This window comes from Nanorana parkeri, unplaced genomic scaffold (genome assembly GCF_000935625.1).
Source record: "Nanorana parkeri isolate BGI_ZX_2015 unplaced genomic scaffold, ASM93562v1 scaffold189, whole genome shotgun sequence".
In the NCBI taxonomy this organism is placed as follows: Eukaryota; Metazoa; Chordata; class Amphibia; order Anura; family Dicroglossidae; genus Nanorana; species Nanorana parkeri.
Window position 1 is genome coordinate 666017 of NW_017306457.1, and position 24577 is coordinate 690593.

The following is a 24577-nucleotide window of genomic DNA, read 5'->3' on the forward strand; positions in this document are numbered from 1 at the left end:
TTGCAAATCAGGCTCTGAGTGTCCACAATAGTATGTTCTAGGTGACATTTGAAGCTGTTTTCCACATTGAACAAATAGTGTGTTGGAAGTGGACTTTTGAAAAAAGAGGACGAAAAACAAAATAAAATACAAAACAACGGATAATAAAAATACGAAAGAATCAGAAAACAACTATGAAGCTTTAGGGACCGCATTATATAACCCCTTATAAAAACAGAGCTAAGTATATTGTGGAAAAGCAGTAGAAAGGCATTCAGTTCGTGAAAGGAATGAGGAAAGAGGACCACAACCAGTCCTTTAGGTTATGATTTCTATCATGAAGGAAGGTGCTCTAGATATAGGTGGAAAAATGAATAGATGTCACCTAGATGGTGTGCTGGTGACATCTATTAATTTTTGTACTCTGTGGCGGCGCCATCCGCGGTCACTGCGAGCACTCCCCTCATCTAATTTGGGGGTTTTCCGGTAAGGAGTGCGACAAGGTATATTTTTGTTTTTTTCTAGATATAGGTGGCTTCCAACATTTGTGACTTGGCTTAAAGTGGCCTGTGGACCACATAACTTTGAGAACCAATACTAGAGGCAGCATGTGATAGAACCTTGTCCTAAGGTCCCCAGTTGCCTCATGGTAATATAACAGAAGCAAAATGCATTCTCCCTTTCCTCTTAATCCATACTTGGAAATTCCAGCTAATATTGGGTGCCTTCGTTTTAACAACCATAGGAAAAGTCCTGTCTTTGCATTACAGGCAACCAAAGCTGACACTGCCCAATTACAACTTTCGTGGACAAAGGCCATCAGCTTTGCAGGAGGTACTGAACATACAGTTCTGTTCTTGGGTTGTCTGCTAGTTACATATAACTGCACACTCACAGGATACAAATAAGTAAGCACACGTGGCTATTATTTCCCTCTAATGTCTATGATCTTTGACATATTACAGACTAACCATGTGAGCTCTTATGACCCCCAAATACTACTTTAAAGTGAACTGTTCCATTTCAAGCATGTCAGTTTAGTGCTACCCAGATAATCCACTCCATCTCCTATTTTAAATGCCATTTTCTTTCCCTAAAATGTGCATTATAAGCAGCACCGTTTCAGATATGCAAATGTCAATGTTGTCAAACTTAAGTGGGACTCTTGTGTGTGGGGGCTCTCTTTAAGGGCAACATAACACATCTCACTTCATCTCATGAACCCCTAATCTACGTTTTTGTAAGGAATGAGAATTTAAGTCTGATTGAGGAAACAGTGATGCAGAAACTATATAACCCTACTAGTTTTCTAGGAAAGAGAAAAAGAGGGGTAGCTCTGCACATGAAGCTGATAAATCATGGGGTGGCCTCTGAAATGCTCCTGCAGCTATGACTGATTCTATATAGATAATGTCAATTAATATCCACTATCTGTGGCTTTCAATAAGCTTCCAGTTAGGAAATCTCCTGTAAACTGGAAGAAAGTATTTCTGCCAAAATCACTTTTATAATCTGAAACATTATTAATACTTATAGGTTCCAACACATTTTTACAGTTATACCTGAAATTGCTATCAATCTTTTTTTCTTACCACGCAGCTTGTATTTGAGATTTAGTGGACCTGCAATCTCTTCCCTCCTCCCTGCATAGAGAATCCATATGCTAGTAATCAAATCTTAGCTTGGATCAGCCTGATGTCAGTCACACTAGTAAAATTCTGATTAGTTGCTATAAATGTTGTTTCATTGCACGCTTTGTGTTTCCTTCTTTTGAATTATTAGCATCAGTCTTCATTTTGTGCCTTCCAGGATGACATCATGGCAGTTCCTTCTTTTAATGAACAACTTTATTGCACATATGAAATATTGTCTCCATTATTTTAGACCAATAAAAACACCATTTAACACAGAACAAGACAAGTGATATTCTTAAAGAGGCAGAATTAATTAGTAGTTGACATGCCAATGTCTATGAGGACATCAGGGCCCTTTTATCAAGGGAGAGAAGGGGCATTGTCAATAGAAAAAAATAAAATTCAACTATCTGTTAAAATGTTTTCAAGTTGCACTACAATTACAGTTGGTCCCTATGGACAACACTCAGTTGGCCACCTAGTTGACTTGCTGCTGTGAGTTCTATTTAAAAGGGCATTCATCTTTAAAGCATATCTTAACTCAAAACAAATTGTGTAATATATTGCAGCTTATCAGTCCTTAGATGCGGGGGCTGCATTTACTTTTTACTTTTGAGGTTAAGAACATTTTCAGCAAGTGCAGAAGTTACCTCTTGATCTTGCAAGAAATTTAGTGTTTTTGTCACTTCCTCTGAGCTTAAAAGAAAACACAACCTTATCTTTATTGTAGACACTACTAGTCCCATGAATTTACCATATAATGGAGGTGAACAAAGGCAGAAATGTATGAAATCCAGCCTGTGTGACAACCATGACTGCCCTAATAAATACAGTGGAGAAAAAAGGATAGACATGAAGGGACAGGAAGTGTGTTATTTGCTAGAATACCGGGTAGAAAATAGGGAAAAAATAAAACTAATGCCACATCTAAAGACTACTAAGCTGCAACATATTACATGTTTGTTTTTGGATTTAGATACTTTTTATTTTAAAGAAGACCCTTACAAGAAAACCTCTCCAAGCTGTCATGGTTTGCCTGTCCTGGGAATGTCTCCTTTTCTCTGCATTGCTGCTGATTGTAAAACCCACTGCTTGTATGTTAGGGTATACTATATAATCCACACTATAGCATGCAAAAAAACAACTGTAGGGTGCCCATATATGGCCTAATGTATAAAGAAGAGCAGATAGATTTAAGAATTTCTTTTGATATAAGGTATACATAAGACCCCCTAAAGTGCTTATTATAACTTACAAAGATTTTCCAATATAATAAGATTGTTCCTTTTTTTCAGAAAATACTTTTTGCTTACTGTCTGTCCAGTGACACCACTATTATTGGCAGTTGAGTTGCCTATCTGTCCAGAAGGAAAGCAGGAAGGGGCTGGGCAGCGCTCCATAGTATGCTTGTGCTTGGAATTGGAGGACTCTGTCACAGAAGATGATTAAACCTATACAAAAGTAATAACGGGCACCTCTTTGGGTGGTAAGGCAGTATATTTATGTTGAACGTTTAGCAACTACTAACAAGTTGCTTTAATTTGTCATTAGCAATTCTAATTCTAAAAAATGTTAGTAACTGATCAAAGGACATGCCCAGCTGGGTCCTGAGCTAACCTGGTTCTGAACCCACCAGCAGCAACAGCAGCGCCAGGGTCATCAAAGCAATCCTGTGATGAACCACTTGATATACCAAAGTCATTTTTTCAAATGTCCCTTTAATAAGGTAGTACAAGGAGTAATGGTGTTGCACAAAGTGCTATCATCTATGGCACAAATTGGATTTTATATCTGTATAGAACAGTTAAGAGCATTTAAAAAGGTGGTTGTTCAATGGCTGCTAAGGATTACATCACACTGTACATTGCTCTTGGCTTTATCAGACAGGCAAGAATGTTAGAGGTGGGATGAGGTTTTCACTATTGCTAAAAGAGTGTTGTGCAGGAGGAAAAATTCCCTAAATGTTACAGTATGGAAGGAACTCTAACAAGGGTCAACTTTTAAAAGTAGAAAATCTCAGAAGATTGGGAAGAGATTTGGGCTAATGCAAACAGAACTTCCATATGTACCTTTATACAAAGAGAACCTACAGTATATAAGATCCTGTTTCATTGGTACCATATGCCGAATTCCTTCACTTGATAAACTCAGTTATACAGTCTATCTGTTGGAGATGTTCTAGACAGGTGGGTAGTTTGTTTCATTTATACTGAGATTTCCCAAATATTCACCCTTTTTGAAGGTGAGTTGTGTCTTTACTGGCTACTTTAGTTCCATTGGACCCAGAACATTGTTTGCTGGGACTCCTTATCTCTAACTTGACATGCCACTCACCTAACTGGCTAACCACATTCTCACTGCTACTAGATGCCTAATTGCATTGAAATGTAGGCAAACTACTCCATGAACTCATTTAGACCTACTTGCCCGTATTCATGATACAGTATATGTAACATGGAATATCTAACAGCTAGATTGAACAACACTATCTGTATTTGATTTAGTCCCCTTGGAAACTTTTAGACTCATCTTATCATTGATCACCTCATTTTTGTTTCTTCTCTCCCCTTTTTTTCTTTTGGGGGTGTTTTTTTGCTGACTGAGTGGATTGGGAGCATGGGTTATTTCCTTCTTTCTTGTCTTTCTCTTTTCCCCTCTGTCTTTGTTTCCTTTCTCTTCTTCTCTCTTACCACTTCATCCCTGATTGTTGAATGTTTTGTGCTTTGGGAGAAGTTTCTTCTTCTGGCTGTTGGTTCCTCATTTGGTCCCTCTCGTTCTAACCATCTCAGTTTTTCACATCATAATTTTTCATGTTTTCCTATGTCAGCGACTTTACTTTGCATTCAGTTCAATTCTGTTATCTATGTAATTTTTTTGTTGCAATAATTATTATATCTATATGTGATGTGTTATACTTATGTAGCAGCTGATGGTAATGTTCTCGTTGTTATAGTGTACGTTTGTCTCTTTACTTATTCTATTGTTATTATATAATGTCTTAATAAAAAGAAAGTAAAAAAAAAGTAGTAAACCTCTAAGGTAGAATGGTGTAAAGAGCATAATTCAACTGAAAACCCTGGCAACTAAATATATACCAGCTTTTAAGCAGTCTAGTATAGGACAGAATGTTGAATACCAATGTTGTATTGGCTGCCGTTGTTAGCTATAAATATTCATTGTTCCCACCATGTTGTCAATTAGCACACAAGAACAACAGTAATAGCCTCTACAGTCCAGGTTTATGTTCATTTTTTCTATTTATACGGTAGTTCTGCATGATGTTGATGAGGAAAATTCATAAAATGGAGAGCCGAATGGTAGTTCTGCATGATGTTGATGAGGAAAATTCATAAAATGGAGAGCCGAATGGCTTTAGCCCCAAACAGATCAAAAAATGTGATAATTGTAAATAAAAACACATACATTCCCATAGAGATTGAGGCAAATTAGCACACATACTTTAAAAGCTGCCTTGCTGTCATCATTTAGGTCAACTTGGATGATAGAATGAGTTATGACTGCTAGTTCATTATGCTGAGACTTGTCCTTCTTGAAGAGCTGAAGTAGTGCAGACTTTATATGACCACTACACTTAGTGATTAGGGCTGACCATACTTGTCACATGATTGTCATCTGATCAGATTAGCGAATTATTGCTATTGCTCCCCTGAAATAAGGTCAGAACCAGTAGTGCCTCCTCATTGAATAAACTTGCACATTAATTAAATATTTGTGCATATTTGTGGAAAGCAAGGCTGAACCGATTTAGAGTAAGACAGAAACCAGTTAAAAAGTGTGGTACAATCAAAATCAGCTTTTACATGGAAAACAAACATTCCCTGATGCCTTATCTGTGCACCATCATCAACACAAACCCTGGGCAGGAGTCTAGTCTAGGACTAGGTCAGGCTTCATGATCCTATAGCAAGTCAGGAATTAGAGCAAATGGTCAGATCTGTGTACCTGTCTGTCACTTCACAAGGGAGGATGCACTTGGTGTCTGATGAGACAGAATGAGTACAGAATCTGCAAGCAGCGAGGCTTCTCTCTACTGCAATTATTATCAATGACAATCGAAGTGAAAGGGGCCCAAACTGCTACCTTGCTTAGAGCCCTATTTTTTTGGCCTTCATGGTGAAAAGAAAAAAAATCCCTAGAATCAAATTCACTATTGTTATCATTAATATTTTAAGTATCCATTTATATTTGGATAAAACATGTCATTTTGTGAAGAACACATTTCAACCATAAACTCTACGTTCTTATAAGTCAACAACAAAAGGTGAAACATGAACATGGTATTGGGGCCACATTTGTCACTGTTTAGTGTTCATATTGTGAACCAATTTTCAGATTACAGAACAAACTATGATGTGATATAAATGGTGTTTTTTTCATATGTATCCATATAACCATGTTGGGGCTTTTTCATAACAATGGGAAGCATTGGTGAAAACCGGAGAAGTCAAGTAATGTCGGCGGCTATAACAACTCTCCTGGTGTTAGTTTTAAATTCTATAACCCACACTGGAAAAATTCTGATTGGCTGCTTTGGTCCTGTTTAGATTCTGAATTCTGATTGGTTGCTTTGGACAACATCCTCACTTTCATTATAGCTATAAGATGTGTTCCATAACAGCCAAATTGATTCTGATTGGTTGCTTTGGTTCAATATTGATTCTGAACTGTGTTTGTTTGCTTTGGACAACACCTTCACTTTCTCTATTGCTATCAGATGTGTTTCATAGCAGTCAAAGACTGTGAGGGGAATTTATCAAAACTGGAGCAGGCAAAAACCGGAGCAGCTGTGCATGGCAACCAATCAGCTTCTCTTTTTCATTTTAAAATGTTCACTGAACAAACTGAACAAATTGAAGAGAGAAGGTGACTGGTTGCTGTGTACAGCTGCTTCAATTTTTGTCTGCTCCAGTTTGGATAAATCCCCCCTGTGTCTTTCTAAAGAAAGTATTGAAAATTGTAGGGGTTTTGTGAATGCTGTTTTCTAAGCCCCACAATTCAGAAATGGTTCTCTCCATTTGGCATGTCCAGAATCCTGTAGAGACTAGTGAACACTCTAATTTGATTTCCATGTTGCATATGAATCTCTAAATAGCTACAATATGATTGGGTGACAAGGCTGTGTCAGCTTCACCAGGTTATCAAAGAAGCCCCAACTGTGTTATATATACATATATTCATGATACACTGTCACAGCTATGATATAGGTCTGAACTACCAAGAGGATATTTTTATAAAATGACCACAAAATGTACTTTACTCAGATGAAGCAATAAAATAACCCCTTGTACAGTGAAGACCAGGATACTTCCACTTATAAAGAGGCAGTGTTAAACCTTAAAGGACCTTATATCATATTTATGAAATATAAGATGCCTCATAGATTAGCACCATGCATTAGGCTGTTTAACACCATTTGCTTTGATTATTTTGCACAACCGATGTCCACATTGTATATTGCTAAAATCCAATTATATATAACTCTCAGCTTCAGGAAACACCGTTGAATATGATCGAACAATCTCTTTACCTAGTTACCACTGTACCAGGTGCAGGACACCGAAAACATGCACAAAAGTCAAAATTATCTACACAACGGAGTAGTCACAGAATTAGTTTTTTTTACCTTTTGGGCCTGAGGGAGCTGAAAAATAAACAAAAACAACAAAACAAAATTCATTTAGAGTAACTAAATTTCTTTTCAAAGTATTAATCTCATCCTCTGTTTTTATGTGATAGATTTTGATGCTGAGTAAAAAACATTCATCGCACAGGCAGCCATTTTGAATCACTATTCGTCAGCCTGTGGGCAATAAATTGATTATTCGCCAAGGACATCACTGAGACATGAACTTAAAATGTTAGAAAAGGCCAAAATTCCATTAGCTTCTAGATTCTTGGTTTCTTTCTCAAATTCTGTTGGCTCTGTCCAAAAAATTGCTTACACAGCTATCAGGAAATAAAGTAGACTCTGCTATACAGCAAGTCAGTAAACCCATCCATTCTGTCTACAACATAAGCATTTCATTTCTTGCTGCCTTTTATCCTGGTGGAGGCTCTTCAAGTATAAAATATGCCCACTGGGAATTTCTATATTTGACAAATGAGGCACAATGTATAATACAAATGCCTGAATTGGTATATTGGGAGAACATATGTAATAAATACTTTATATAAAAATAATATTTCAGTACCCTAATCTAGGGTTTTAAAAATTGCTGCTATTATACCTAAAGCTTAACTGCCAATGAGTTTGCCACAAAGCATAATCCTACCTGGAAGGGGACCTTATCTTTTTCTTCTGCAGTATCACTTTAATTTACAAGTACACTAATGAGCTCATCTTTTACTCAGCTTTCTCCTCATATCAGCATGCTCATTGCACTGCAGCCCCCCTGACTGGTTTCTATTGCTGCTTCTCCCTCCCCCCTCTCTGAGCTCTGCTGTACAGACTGTACATTAGACTGCAAGAGGCTGACATCAAGTAAAATTCAAGTACTTCAAAACATGGATGCATTCACAAAATGATGTCAGTGTTAAAAAGTACCCTTGGGTCTGTTTTGATTATGGAATATTCTACACCTTAACGCAGTGAGTTGTATTATTCCCTGAGACTTTTACCAAATCTGTTACAAGACTGTTCTGTATGCACAGGAGATCCCTGTGTCCCTTTTGTTTCTTGCCATTACTTTTTCTCTACAAAACTGCCAAGGGTGAGATTGGTTTGCATATGTCTCTTTAAATGAATACTTACCCAAGGCAAGTGTAACAAATGTTGTTCAGAATCTCCACTGCTTCATCTGCTGGTGGCACTGTGCTCAACTTACCTATAAATACGATAGTTCTCCATCAGTGAGGACAGACCTTACTTTGAGAACATCCTTTATCAAAACCCTATTATCTGTTCTTTGTAGGGTTTTACTAATCAAAAACTATAAAAAGGAAAACAAAACATGAACAATACATTACATTATGTGTCAAAATAGTGCCTGGAGTGATTGAGAATCTACCAGAGACATCAAATCTATCCTAAAGTGCAAAAATTACACAAGTGCCATCACCTTTTAGACAGCAGTTCGTCATATGATGAAAAGGAAGATTAAATGGCACTCAACATTCTCAGATCAACTTTAACATTAATAACAGTATGGAGTTAACAGTATGGAGTCCCACAATTATGAGAGCTCTCGACCATTGTGCCAAAGGTTTTCATATTAACTACTAGGTTTTTTGAATGTATATAAAAGATGAAAACTTATATTTCTAGTGCATACACTGCATCGGAAACATGCAATACAAATCCAGACAGAACAGTGGCACTGATCCGTCAAACAGAAGCAGTTACAACCATCCAGAAGCATCATGAACATGATGATATAATCTGAACCTGCATTATGCTTTTCAACAGTGGACTTGTTTAGGGACTTAGGGATCATTATTCAGCATCACATATTGAGAAAAATAATTTATATATGGCCAACCATATAATAATCATTGACATACAGGAAAAAAAGCGACCTACTAAGGGAATTTTCATATAACACCACCCACAATGAGCTTACACTATTACATCCCCTTTGCAAATGAGCATAAACATTTCCTTCATTAAATAAAGAAAAATCAACATAAAATATATAACAAACAATTAATTAGTATAAATTATTATGAATAATATTACAGATCAATGTATGTTATTAGAGATTGCTAATAAAACTATTAACATCTAAATCGATATTAAGACCATTAGGAGGAAGGTTATCCATTAGACTGAATCCACTTTGTTTCATTTTGTGTGATAGATCTTCTCATATTCCTACCATTCCAGGATTTGTTAACCCTATTAATGCCTATGAATTTTCAACCTTTAGGGTTAAATTTATGAAACTTTTTGAAATGTGATGATAAATTTGGAATTTTTATTCCTTTACGGTTTTTTTTAATAGATGTTCCTGAAGCCCTACTGCTAAGGGTCTAGTAGTTGTACAGATGTAGTGATATATGCACGGCCATTTAATATTATATGTGAATTGTAGTAACACGTCTTATCTGAAAAATATGGCCACAACCTTAGATGTAAAATTAGTTTGTTTCCTCACAGGTTTACATAATCTACAGACTTAGCATCTTCTGCAGGCAAAATAACCTTCACCCTGAAAAAATGTAAACCCATGGTGTATAGGGGGATTTACAATATTAGGAGCCACCATATTATGTAAAGAAGTAGCTTTCTTATAAAACTTTTGTGGCTTGTCCAGTAAATGGGGTCCTAATATGGCTTTTTTTCAGTATGGTCTAATGTTTAGTTAAATACTTTCAACATTTTTAAAAGGGAAATTATAATGCATAGTGAAATGCCATTCAATTTTATTGCAATCCAACTAATTCTGATCTTTATATTTAGTCAATCCTGCCCTGTCCATACCATCAACATATTCTATTTTCATATTCAATCCTAATTCAATCCAAATCTAAAGGGTAGAATGCTCCTTTTCTAAAAATCAGACTCATTTTTTGACCTGTTTATAATAATCTTATACGGATGTGCATTTTCATCTAATTCTAATGAGCTGATCCTTCAGTATATCTTTAATCCAATGGTGACAACTCTCGATCAATATTAATCCATTTCTATCAACAGCTTCAAGAAAGGTGGGAGTAAATATCATATTATCTTTCAGAAAAACAGTAAAATCCAGAAAGTCTACAGATATCTTATCAAACCTTTACACCAATTTAATATTATTATCACTCCTATTAAGGGAATCTAAAAATTATTTCAACGATAATCTCCTTGCCAGAAAAATCTATATAGTCTATGGATCTTCCCTGGAAAAATCAATTCTGGGAAATACACTGATAGACATAAACAAATTGGCAAATGTAGGTGCAAATTTTGCGCACGTCGCCCATTTCCCATTTATTAACCAAAAATCATTATGGCTAAAGCAGGGTATACGTGGTTCAAATTTCGTATGAAAAAAAATAATTTTCTGATAGTTCAATATACACAGTATATCAATTAGTATGGTGCAATCGACAGATGAAAATGACAATGTTGCCGCAAATTTTTCGAAGGAGCATGTTGTAACATTTTTCTCAATCAAAGGAATTTCTAACAGTCAGTGTAGTTTTTGTTAGGAAACTGCATTATTTCCTAAATAGAATGTTAAATAAAAGAGAAAATTAAACGAAATGTCAAAAGACAATCGGCAAGTTTCTGATGCTAGTATCGAACAGTCCAACAGTATTTTCCATACGAACGTTCGCGCAAAAATCTACCCATGTATATCCTACTTAAGGGAGAAATCAAAACATTTTAAAGTTTAATCTTGCTGTTGCTTTTATTGAATTCACTAGTAGACCTGATCTGCTCCAGTGCCATCACTACTAGAAAAAAAAAACAGTACTTTGACATTGTCAGTCCAGACCAATCTACTTAACATAGATTCCAAAATTCCCCATTTTTATGAAACTGTATTAATTTTAGATGCCAAAAAGGTCTACCTGTCAGGAAAAGCCTCTTTCATTTTGGTAATTACTTTTACAATTGTAGATTAGAATGACAGTAAAAATCTAATCTGTTCAGATTTTCAAGTAGCAATGTTTTGTATGTACAGCACTACAGTGGGCCCCTCTTACTTTTCCAGTCCTTCCAGTCAACTTTCTTGTTGACCCCATCAATTTTCAGTCCATGAGTGGAGAATGCAAAAGCCAATCTCAAGCTGTCGGGCAAAACGCAATCTAAAGTACAGACAAAAATAGATAATAACTAGGCATGTGTAGCTAGGTTTCATTCCTGACTCTCATTTACCCATTGTAATGTACACCAGTAGTTCTTATAGGAAACTCTACGTATTTATTTAAACTGTACTTGTACATGCTCTTTTTTCTTAGTCCACCACAATGGCATTAAAATAAAAAATAAACCAAAAAAAGTAATTAAAGTAAAATTAATAAGCACCTAAACCAGCCTTTAGCAACCTTTTTTTTTTTTTTTTACCCCAAAGCAACCCTTGAAATGATTTTCAGGTCTACATGAACCCATGCTTAAATTAGTTTATTGGGAATCAATGGGAAAAATGCTCCTTATATTGCTGGTCAGGAAAGCGTGCCCTCCTTACAATGATGATTAGAATTTCACCATTACAGACAACTAAATAGATTACGGGTGCAAGGCGACTAGCTCTGGCAAGTGATCTTGGACCCAGAACTCTGCAGGCACCATCAGATAGAAGGTCAATTAGTCACACCTCAAGGAACCTCTAGTAACCTCTGGTGGAACCCAGGTTGAGAATGGCAGACCTAAACACTTAAATGAAAATGGCAGTAAAAATAAAAGTACATTGCACATTAGTAAAATCTCCACCATAACTTCAACTAGGGTATGCCACTGTAGGCGAGGAATGAAAGACAGGGTTATCAAACTGACAACAAATCACATATATGGCAGTTTTTAAATATGGCAAACTTTAATACGATGTGTCAGAACACCCACACATGCTTCAAAAACACAATAATATACACAATTTAGAAACATGTAATATTACCCTTTAAAAACGCAGACAATATTATATAGAAAGACAATATAGGGCACAAAAAAGGCCAATTCGGCAGATCACACCTTCATAAATAGACATCATTGTCTCCTTTGGTTCGTAAGGGGTATGTAAACCCTAACAATTAATTTCTCTTTTTTGGTCTGTTAAATATTCAATTGAAAGCATTTGTTATATTTGTTTGATAAGTTTGCAAAACAAATACATGTTGATTCTGTAATAAATGTTGTCATCTGATAACTACTGGGGCACTATGCCTGTAGTGGGTGTTATCAGTAGAAGTAATACCAGTTATCTCTGAGGACTACAGAACCCTACACCTCTATGTTATGGAGAAGAGGAGAGGGGAACATGTTTCAATTCTGAATGAGAGTGACAATACTTCTCTATAGATACAGTGGAGTGAGTAAGCATTGTCACCCTAGGACAGGAAGTCTATCACTAACAGGAGCTGCACAAATCAAGAAAAAAAAGCCTTAAAAAAGAAAACAAATGAAACCATAACTTCTAAAGACTGGTAAGCTGCAATCTATTACATTTTTGTTTTTGGGTTTAGATACAATTTAAGGACTACATATAACATACAAAGAACTCTGAGGAATCGGGAGTGCCCCGAAACACGTCAGGAACTTTGCCTTGGAGGTCCTTGGCTTGATTTATTACACCTAAGTATAATAAACAATAACCCATGAGGAGAAGGCAGTGTCTCTCTTGTTCTTTGTCTTTTATATGTTTTCCGAGGATATATCCCAAAAGCCTTTTGGGTCGCTGCCCCTCATAGTGTGGAAAGATTTGAAGATTTCTGATGGGAAAGGGATGAAGATTTGCCAAGCGCTGGTTGTGCATGTTTTTGGTGTTGGACTATTACAATTTAAGGACTTTAAAAACATACAAAATGAGCAGTTAGCCTAAACCACAAGTTACAGATTGCAATGGAATAAAACATATCTGTGCCGTTAGACATTTGATAATATTTTTCAATGTACATGCATCCAGCTTGTTGCACAATTGAGTTTTCAGGTGAGTGGAACAAGGCTGTATGGTGCAATCACTCCGATGTGTCAGGTAACAACTGATTTAATCTCCACCGAAGACAAGAATAATTGTCCAAGAGTGCTGAACCCTGAAACTGAACATAACAAGACTTCAGCACATGCTGTGCCCCAGGCCATTTAAAAAAAAATGTATTAAAGTATTGTACTTTCAGCCTAGGAAGACACTTTTCATTCTCAGCTTTGCTCAGTTGTATCTCCTATAGAGAATATATAATATTTTGTGTGTTTTCTTTAATATATTCACAACTAAAAAAAATACCTTTGCTGTCAACTATGATATAAACTATGATGTCAAAAGCTTGTGCAATGCACTCCATTGAGTGACAAATATAAGATAACAAAATGTAAACCTAGGTGGCTCAATTATAGTCTTAAATTGCAAATAAAACATAAATAAAAAAAGACTTCAAAAATACAAAACAGAAGGGACAGTTTTGGCATTTAAGGATCAAAAAATGTCAAAAATAGATTATGAGAAGCACATTGCCGCTGAAAGCAAGAAAAACCCAAAATGTTCTATAAATATATCAACAATAAAAGTTATGGGCAGAACAAGTAGGCCCTATAAGTTATGAAATGTGGACTTCGGTCACAAATGACACAGATAAGGCGAACATGTGAAATACATTATTTCTAGGGTTTATACAGAAGAAAAAGAAGGAATTGTTTGAAGGAATAGTATTCGAGATAAAGAAACTTCAGTATTAGCAATAAGTACCCATTTGGTTGTCTGAAAACGGTCCCAAAACAGACTAGAAAAGTTTACTATAAATGTCACCAGGGTCTGATGACTTTATTAGCTGAAGTCCTAAAAGAATTTAGCTTGGTGATAGCTAAGATGCTTTTCCTTAATGACTGGAACGGTATGGACTGATTGGCATAGCACACATGTGGTTCCATTATTCAAACAAGGAACTAGATGTATAGCAGAAAACTAAAGACTAGTAAGCTTAACGACAATAGTTTGCAAAGTGTTTGAGGGGATGCTAAGGGACTTTTTTGAATTATGTGTTACGGAAATGGTATTCTAAGTAACAGTTAACACGGATTAATGAAAGGCCACTCTTATGAGACTAATCTGTTAACATTCTAAGGAGGTGAGCAATAGTTTAGATAAAGTAGAGGCAGTGGATATAATTTTATGAATCTGGACCTGGTATCTAGATTTTCCAAAAGCATTTGACACTGTGCCCCACAAACACTTAGTGGTCTACTTGTAAACTATACGCAGGGCTGTTTGTATCTGTGAACGTTTGTTTTGTGCAGATATATTCTAAAACAACTGTTCTTTAGTTGTTTCTTTTCAATTTGATGGATATTTAATGTTATTTTTTTATGAAATATCACATTATGACCTTATACTATGTAACAAACAAATCACTGCTTCCATTCTCACATTGACTCCCCACCTCAAGAGTATCCCAAGTGCAGGTATTCAGCACATCTCCACTCCAAAATTATAAATTCCATACAATAACCGCACTCCATGGGTCTTCACCAAATATAAAAAGTGTTAGACAAACTGTCAATCATTCATTATAAACAACCTTCCAATGCATTTCACCCATAGAGATAAAGTGGTTACCAGGAAGGATCCCCTGACATACAGGCAGTATGTCTTTGTTTGTAAAGAAAAGTTTGTTTTGCCATATATTTCTACGGAGTGAACATACGGAGATATTCATTGTTAAAAAATAGACCACTTAATTTGACAAACTAGGGTTTACTGAAGGGAATTTGTTTATAAATGATGTCAAGATTGGAATTAAAAGCTCGATATTTGTATTTGCTGTTGATGTGAAACTATGCAAAGAAATAACTTCAGCACAGGATGTAACATAATTACAGGATGAGCTGGATACAATAGGAGCATGGACTGAGACTTGGCAGATGAAGTTAAATGTTGAAAAACCACAAAGTTATGCATTAGGGTGCTAAGCATTTGCAGGCAACATAATCATTAGAAGGGGTTACACTGGAAGAATCAGTGTTGGAAAAAGATTTAAGTGTACTAGTGGATCACAGACTTATTGCCAGGTGGCTGCTAGCAAAGTACCCAGAATCTTCTCATGCATTGAAAAGGTACTGTATTTATTTGAGGAATAAATTGATACTCGTACCCCTTTACACAATCTAACCTTATCTTGCAGTGCACCCATCAACAGGAGGGATGTCCTAGAATTGGAAACAGTTCAATGAAGGACAACTGTCCAACTCCAAAGAGACCAACTCCCGGGGGCTGAGGGACTTCAGCTATGAGAAACAATTAGGTAACTAAAACGTATTTACCTTACAGAAGAGAAAGACATGATTGGTAGCTACAAGTTAATTATTAGTCACTGTATAGCTAGGAACAACTTTTTTAATCCTTAACGAGGACAAGTGGCCACAAATGAAGGTTGGAGAAAAGGAGGATTAATCTGAAATTGCCAGGAGGGTTCTTTATGATCAGAGCAGCAAAACTGTTGAATTCCCTTCCCCAAGTAGCGGTATTAGCAGGGAATACTGACAAATCCAAAAGAACTTCTAGATATCTCCCTCGCTGAACACAATATACAAGGATATGCATACTCTTAAAAAAAAACAAATGGTCACACGCACAAACCAACTCACGCAAATGTATGTTGAACAGGATGGACCGGTGTCTTTTTACAACATGAACTATTATGTAACTATGAATAAACATGTTTAGGTGATTTCTAAGGATTGCATTTGAGAGATGATACATAATCAAGTGGTGGTACAATGACGTAAATATAGCTATTGTTTATCTTGGTCCTTCTTGTTCCATTTGGAGGAGTAGGAGGCCTACATGCCCCCCCCCCCCCTTACAAAAAATAACACATTACCAGTCGCTAATGATTGCGTGGGTTTCCTACGGGTACTCCGGTTTCCTCCCACACTTCAAAGACATGCTGCAAGGTTAATTGGCTCCTCTCTAAATTGGCTCTGTATGTATACATCTGAGATAGGGACCTTAGATTGTACGCTCCTTGAGGGCAGGGACTGATGTAAATTTGAAACTATGTAAAGTGCTGCGTAAATTGTCGGCGCTATATAAATACCTGTAATAAATAATTAATAAATAATGTATATTATCTCTAGCTACAGTAGTGATTAATGTTTATTCAAATGGGACAAAAGTAGCCACTGAATTACATTTTTCTAAAACAGGCCAGCAAGTATCCGAAAATCAATATCACGCAACCCATCAAAGACTGTATTTTACTAATAATTAAAACATTAATGTTTCTGGATAAAAAATAAATTAGTGTAATATTTATAATCCGAGGCAAAGATGTAATGACTAAGGGGTAAGATGTAAAGTGTCACAGTACGCTCCACATGTGCTCAGCGCTGTTTCTAAAGGCTCTGGAGGCTATTAAATTTAATGAACCCATCTGCTATGAAAAGAAGGGCCAACCATAATCAGTTCTCTCAGTGCCATTTACTACAGATGGCAAAGCATATTTCGCATACCCAGCAGGAAGCGCTATGTTCCCCTCTATATGCGTGTCGCCTTAGTTTGATGTTCTGAGAATCTTTTTGATCTGCTGGACTTTTTTTCCAGGAAATTTGGAAATAAATAAGCACTGTACACGAAGACACACATACAAAGTGCCATCTCATTAAAATAGATATTGATGCTGCTTTAAACTTTTTTTTATTGTACTTTGACATTTTGCAATTAATTTAGCAAGTGAGCACTCTGAGGCTGTGTGCAGTCAGAATGAACATCCTGTAACACATTGGTTCCAGCACGTGAAGCAGCAAAGGATGAAAAATCAAATGTGTCGTTTATCAAAAATAAAGGATTTCTGAAGCAGTGGTGGGGAATGGCATTCAAGCGGTCAGTTGTAAAATTGTTGGAATACGTGCTCTCTTGAAGGGGCACACTGCAGATCTGCATTTTTAAAAGATAGAAGCAGTGTGAATGTCAAGTGCAATTAATCTGTATTATTTGTAATGTAATCATCTGTACTACCTCATCTTACTTTATTCCTTGTCGCTGGACAAAAATGTATCTGGAAGCATCTGCACGTACAGATAACAATTCAAGGTCACTAACATGTTTAACTCTTAGTGTACAGGGTATAGGTTGAGTACAGTGCATAATGTTTTTTTTAATGGGAGACTATTACAAAGAAAGATACCTGCTTTTAAAGTTCCAGGTGGAAACAGTCACTCTCTGACTGTCAGGTTGCATAGGTAAAGTAGAGCAGTGACATCACTTGCAGTGATATTAATTAGGTTCAGCTTTCCCATCCCATAATCAGTGTTAGAGAGTGACAAATTGTATTTAAGGCTTTTTATGTAAATGTTTTGGTTTGTGCCAGAACCTAAGTGCTAGGGCATTCAGAGAGGGCAGAGAAATCCCAGAAACCCCAAAACAGTGGTTGGGCCACACTTTTAAGAGGCATGGCACATCTGCCTTTTTTTCTGGCTATACAGCCAAAGTACATGAAGGAGATGGTGGAGTGGATAACCAAGCCTTCCTCAATCTTCTCCTCCCAGGCACAGAGCAGAGCAATTTAATTAGCAGCTGTACATGTGCTCTGTTCTTTCTCTTATTCCACATCTATTCTCGTTGTTTCCCTGAAAACTGGCATGGAAGAGTAGGCTGAATTATTTTAGGACATCAGAATCTTAATGCAGGAGGATGTGTAGGTAATTATTTTATTTCATGTTGAGGAAGAGTGCCAGGAGCACAGAAGGAGGACACAACATGTAGAGAGAAGATATTCCTATTGAGGTTCCTGCAGCTGCAACTTACTACCAAGTGGGCTTAAGTAATGAGGAGGTTGGGGATGATGAAGTGGCAGACCATACCAGGGAGGCAGAAATTAGAGAGGAGGATAGTGAGGGAGAGGTACAACATCAGCAAGGCAGAATGCCATCCAGGGCAGGGGCAGCTTGCAGAGAAGTGGAGGGAGTTGTCGTCTTATTCCACCTGGTGCACCTGGGTGTCCAGGTCAGACCCCTGGCTGGAGCTGGCCCATTAATCTGGCTTCTGGGCTGTCCCACAACCAGTGTGCTGTCAGACAGGGCATTCAGCACACCGGGGGGTTTTGTGAAAGAGAGACAAATCCACCTGGCCCCTGACACATTTTTCATGCTCACTTTTATCAAAATGTCTCAAATCTAGCCACCATTACCAGCTTCTTTTACCACTGCTGGTCTGACACTGTAATCATATCCTGCCAGCACTGCAGTAAAATGCAAGGTCTGCTCAAATTGCTTGAGCCCCGTCTTCCTTTTCAAGTCACCTACTGTTAGTACAGTAGGTGTACCATGTACCTTTAAAAAAAAAGTCTGAATCATACTTACTTTGCCCTCGTCTTTCTGGAGAGATTCCTGGAGGATGCACATCATGCAAGATCTTGTGAGAAGACACTTCAGTCCATCGCAAGGGTGTCCTTTTGCTGGATTTCAGCTGCTCTGTATTCCTCAGGATCTAGCCAGAATAAGTCTGATATCCTCCCCCCCCAGGCATCAAGAACAGAAGATTGGGGTGAGGTAAGTATAAACTGTAGCTGTTTTATTTACAGGCACATTTTACATGTAATAGTAGGTGACTTGTGAAGGGGCAGGGGGTCCGGGACATTTGAGTGGACCTTGCATTTTAATTCTAACTACAGGACTAATCCAGCTAATAGACCCTTGTCTAATGAGAGACATCTTACTGGTCTCTTAGACACTCTCATTCGGTAGAGGGAATATAGCTAGCAGGCTTAGTCCTGGTTTACTTGGTTGGTCACTTGCAGTGTCCAAGTTATAAAAACCAACTTCAGTATTTTAAGTAAACTTAGTGACAAATGGCCTTGGAGGACATAGGAGATGGTTAAAGATGGGGTTTACGCCCTCCCCAGCTTTTTGAGCTTCCTCAGGTAGAATCCGCATCGATTTTATACCTAACAAGCAAGCCACTGGTACTGGAATAAGGTCTGGTTTAAAGAAAGAGATTTAGAGTCATACAGGCAGGTAGAAAGGCCAAGCTAAGAAAAAATATATGCAAAAAATGTTGGTCAGAAATCTGTAAACTTTCTGCTATGATATTATACCCCATGAGGGAAGATATTCTGTTATTGTTTTGAAGAATAAATGTGAGTAAGAAACCACCTGATGTTTTTAAAATGGTTTACCTGAATGTCCCTATGCTTAATTCATACAGATAAGGTGCTTTGGCTGTTATACTGAAATCCCTGCTTCTGTCCTTTGATATGTTGGTACCGATATTGGAGTATTTGCCAATTTCTACCCCAAAAAACAAATTCTGCAAACATTTTGCAAATATTTATTCACTTATTAAAGCACAACTAGTGTTACATACATATCAAACCTCCACACTGGATTATGTGGGTTGTTTTAAAGTGGAACTTCAGCTTAGTCTGTGCATTATATGCTGCATTAAGTTACATTGTACCTGTCTCATTTCCTGGCTGGAGGATGTCCAGCATTATCTAGCCCATCCCTCTCCAGCCTTATTGTTGCTGGCCACACCTTATATTTATTGGATTTCAGTTCTTTCTGTCATAGGCATAGCATCGTATGTGGCATTACCTAGGGCAGTTTGCATGCAAATGCAGTCTACCTAGGAATGCTCTGTGCTTCAGACTGACATACACCCATCAAGACATTTTGTTATTTACAATACACTTCCCAAGAGCCAACTCACCACTTACATCAGGGCTGAGAGTTCTTGTGAGAAGTACTAAGGCAGGGTGCTGTGATGTTTTCAGTGAGCTATATACAGCACCCTGCCAGCCCCTTCTACCAGTAATGATCTGCCTGCATTTCACAGAGAAACACAGAGAGCCAGTAATGATGTCACTGGTAGTAAAAATAAGGTATATAATGAAAAGGTTTTATTTAAAAATAGTATTAGCATATTGATAAGGGGAAGAGGGAGGAACCAGGGAAGGCAAAATATAAGCTTTAAACAACCGATCCCCAACATCATATGTGCTTCCATTGCCTATGCCAAACACCTGTATCTCTCTGATAATGTAAATGTGTACATTTGATGCAAATTAGCTCACCAGATTTAGAAATTAATATATTTGTGGACTTATTGTGAACTCTACAAAGTTATGTCTATCTGTTCCTTCACTTTGTTGCTGTGCTGGGTAAAGCAGAATTTTATTCTCCTTCTAAAAATGCACACTTCATATTTCTTCATAATTTTCCCGGTGAACTTAGATCATGAGAAATGGAGCAGATTCATCTTCTAATAGTTTAACTTAGCTAATGTCAAGACCTGGCAAAGTACCATTTTTGTTGATAAAGTATATACATAACTATTTGGGGTGGCTGTTGAAAAGTAAATTGCCCTCAGCTTATTTGTGGAGTTCTTTCATTGCTAGCAATGTTATTTTAATTTCAGAACAAGCAGGGCTATGGCAGATCAGCACTATTCACCCAATGCTTTCCATCGGTCAAAGTCTGTGAACTTATGAATGCACTGAGGGATACATCTATTGAAGATTTAAAACCCGATCCACAGATTCCATCATATTAACACTCTCCAGATGTTTGCTTCCCATCATCTCACACTGACCCTCCAGTTACCTGCAATGAGTCAATGGTCTTTTCAAGGAAAAAGAACAAGCAAAGCTATTTGAGTGTGATAGAGAATGACCATATATGTTGTGATATAATGACACACAAGGTTGGCTGGCTACAAAATTTAAAGAAGGTTCCCACCAAACATTATTAAAGAGCAAATTCAGGGATCAAATATTCATGATTAAGGAACTGTTACTGATGTAAAATGCGGAAAAAAAGAAAGAAAAAAAGAATAGAGCTTAAGACTAGGTGTGCAAAGGTGGTTTTCAGAATCACCCAAAACATGGACCACATTTACAACAAGTAGGCTTTGGACAAAAAATGAATGAAGCAGCAATTGAGTTAAATGGGAGTTTATAGTGCTCAAAATAAATGGCAGGATAAATTGTATCCCTTCAAGCAGATTTTATTTCCCATTAGTGGAGTTAAATGCAAAATGCAGATTGGATTATAGTTTTAATTTACGTTTCGGAGGAGGATGGCCAGGTAACCTGCAGGTAATGACTTTATTTACTGTTACAATCAAAATGTGAAGATTCATCCTTTTGAAAGCCCTAAAACAATTTGCTCCCACTGGTGCTTCGGCCTGGTGGAGTTAGATTTGGATGTGAATGAATACTGAGTTCAGGCAGGCATGGAAACAGAACAGGTCTAGAGCCAGCAAATTAGTCCCAGCATGGATGGGACAGGTGGATAAGAGAAGCAAGGGCACTGCTTGTGCTTGATTAATTGTTTTGTATATATTTATTTGAAAGTGATATACAGCATTACATAGCTCATTAAAAAATAACAAAAATATTATTATTATTATTATATTGGCTGCCCAAGAGTAGCTAAGAGTCTAATGTATCAACACCAATACAAGACTCCCTGTAGGGCTTATATGATCCACATGCCACTTTACATACCAATCGGTTCTTTTGATAGTCAATACAAACACTGACAAAACCAACTCTATGCAGAGAGGATAGGTTGAACCCAGGAATCCAACGCTAAAAGAGAAGTATGCTCATTACTTGGGCCACTTTCACATGGACATTCCAAAAACATCAAGAAGCCCAATCTTAATCTATGGCCAGTCAGTTCTAATCGTATGTGCATCTGTTAAATCGGATTACCCCCAACACCGGCCAGGTCCGGAAAAACAAGCAAATCCGAATACTGATTGGCGGACTTGATTGTGGCAGATTGGGGGTAATCTGATGTAAATGGACATATATCCATTTACATCTTATTCCCTATAGACCAACATGGGGATGGACATGCATGTCACAAAGGTCCCAGTCAGATGGGGATCCATGCCCAGTGGTGCCTTAATCATTCAGAATGTGGTCAGGTATTAGAGTGGGTCACCATTGCTGCATTATTTTGTGCTTTGAGCTAGGTCTCAGGCCACTCATGTTCTGCTCTTCTGCAATACAAGTTCAGTGGAGGGAAGTTTTGATGAGGGGTGTGGCTGTTATTCAGTTATGCCAGCACATAGCATTGGAGTGGGAAAGCAAGAAACAGCACCTTCACTGAGTGATAATTGTATTTTAAGGCATTTGTAAGCAAACATTAGTTATAATTCATAACATGTGGGGATACAAAGAAAAAAAAATGTGTGAAGCTTCAATTAGGCTTTAACCCCATCTGTCCAAACCATATGGTGACCTGTGACATTTCTATTTTGCATTAAAGGCTTGAATCACTGTTTCTGCATTTACTGGTAATAGCACAATTCTGGCTGTGGTTCTGTCCTACACCATGGCACTATTCACAGTACGCCTGGCTGGTTTTACCTCTGCTTGTTTTATGACAATGCGGTGTTTGGCCTTCTTGTTCTCCTTGCTATGATTTGAATTTGGACTGATTCATCAACTGCTAGCTTTCATGTCCCCCCTGGTGAGTTCCAGCCACCCTGGCCAAGCTCTGAAATCTATACAAAGTCATAAACTGGTAAATGAAGGCAGCCCCTGCATACGTTTAGCCAAGGCCTGCCTATCCCCCCATTCTATTAGATGCAAGCTAGCTAAATTTGAAAAAAATGCACATCTCAAATGTGCTTCTTACTCTTAATCTTGGTTTGGAGACATGTGCCCTTGACATAGTACCTAAACATATCCAGGGGCACGTCTGCTTCTAGCAGTTTGTGATATGTTTCTCTAGTGATTACATGAGTGCAATGTAGCATACAAATAATAATTTATGACATAAGGAGTGGACCCTTTCCTTACTATTCTCAGTTTTGGTCTGCTGCTAGTGTACACTGCTGACAGGCTAAATTTAAACACTGCAATGTTTTCATTGGCCCAGGCCTGTGAGGATTGTTCCTAAACCCCAGGAAGGAAAAGGCAGAGGTAGTAAATTATATTTCCAAATTTGCTTGGTATACTTGGATATGATTAAATGAAAACAGATTTGATTGAAAATCACAGAACAGTTATCCTTTGGATATCCCCATTGCTGAATAACATTTAATTGTTTACATATTTATTGATGAATGCTGGGAAAACCTCTTTTACATACACATGTTTTTGAAAGCTTTACAAAGACCTCTGAATCCGTTATGCATACTTACATATGTATGTGATCCTGCATTTGACTTAAGAATGAATACAAATAAAACCAAGAATACATCTTTATCCAAACAGTCTAGAACAGTTGAACTAGTAACAAATAAAAAAAAATAACAATGATCATTATCCAGTTACTCTTCTGGATGGATTTCACAGATAAAATAAGTCTACTCATTTTTTCCATACCTCAGAGATAGTTATTAGCAGTCACATGTTGAGATAAAGGGTTTTTCTGTGAAGCATTAACATTAAATTGTGGCTCATGGGAATTGAAATAATGCTTCTGCTAAATGTTCTGCTTCATTATACTGTACAGAATCAGCATCCCCTACTACTGAGCAAAGAGCGCTGATATTTAGTCACCAAATAAGCTTAACCTTTTCCCTCCAGCGCTACGCATATATGTGGCAGCATGGGCCTTAACGTCAGGTTGCTACATATATGCGTCCATGGGGCTTTGCAATTGAGTGTTAAGGGTGTGCTTGCTTTATGTTCCCAGCACGCTGACTAAGATCTAAAAGACATCTCCCAGTCACTGTAAATGATCAGGGGCACACTCACCAAGCTCTAAAAGACAGCTTACAATCACCATACACTTTCAGGGGTCAGTGGGACAGGCTTCCTATCATGTGACTGCTGTGACAGCCAAGGCATAGGAATAAAGTACGGCTTCTCCATGGCTTTAGCTCACCGGCTGGAGTGTGTCCTCACCCCAATCAAACAGGTATATGGTATTCCACACTGTATTAGTTTATTGAAAGGTCATCCGTGACATTGACTCCTGCCCAAGGTCCGCATCCTCTGACATGTTTCACCCAATCCTGGGCTTAGTCATTGGGTGAAAACACTAGGTGTCCAATGAATGGCCCAGCCTTGTCACATGGTGCCAAAGAAGCCCTGACAAATTAGTCTGAAGCTTACATGGGACTTTCTTTTCCCAACTACTTTAAAGCCAAACTCCAGGAAAAGAAAATATATCATTTACACACTGGATGTGTACATTTTATAATTGCAGGGGTCATCATGTTTTTGTCGGCAGGTCATCCAGGCATTGTTCATCTTGACTGATCAGGGATCCACATTGCTAGACAAAATGACTGACATTGGATCTACATCATGGGACATTGTTTGTAGATGTTTTAATAAAAGACATTTTCTATCTGTTCGGGTATCTGTGTGTTTATTGACTTTTGATTTTTTTGCACCACTAA

At 37.5% G+C, this 24577-nt stretch overlaps 1 protein-coding gene across 1 annotated transcript in view; it reads right to left on the reverse strand.

Annotated features, from left to right (window-relative positions):
• Positions 1-24577, reverse strand: part of CACNA2D3 (calcium voltage-gated channel auxiliary subunit alpha2delta 3) — a 786579-nt gene that overhangs the window by 286478 nt on the left and 475524 nt on the right. The window contains 1 exon segment of the mRNA XM_018555257.1: positions 7258-7275. Coding sequence (XP_018410759.1) covers positions 7258-7275 — 18 coding nt within the window.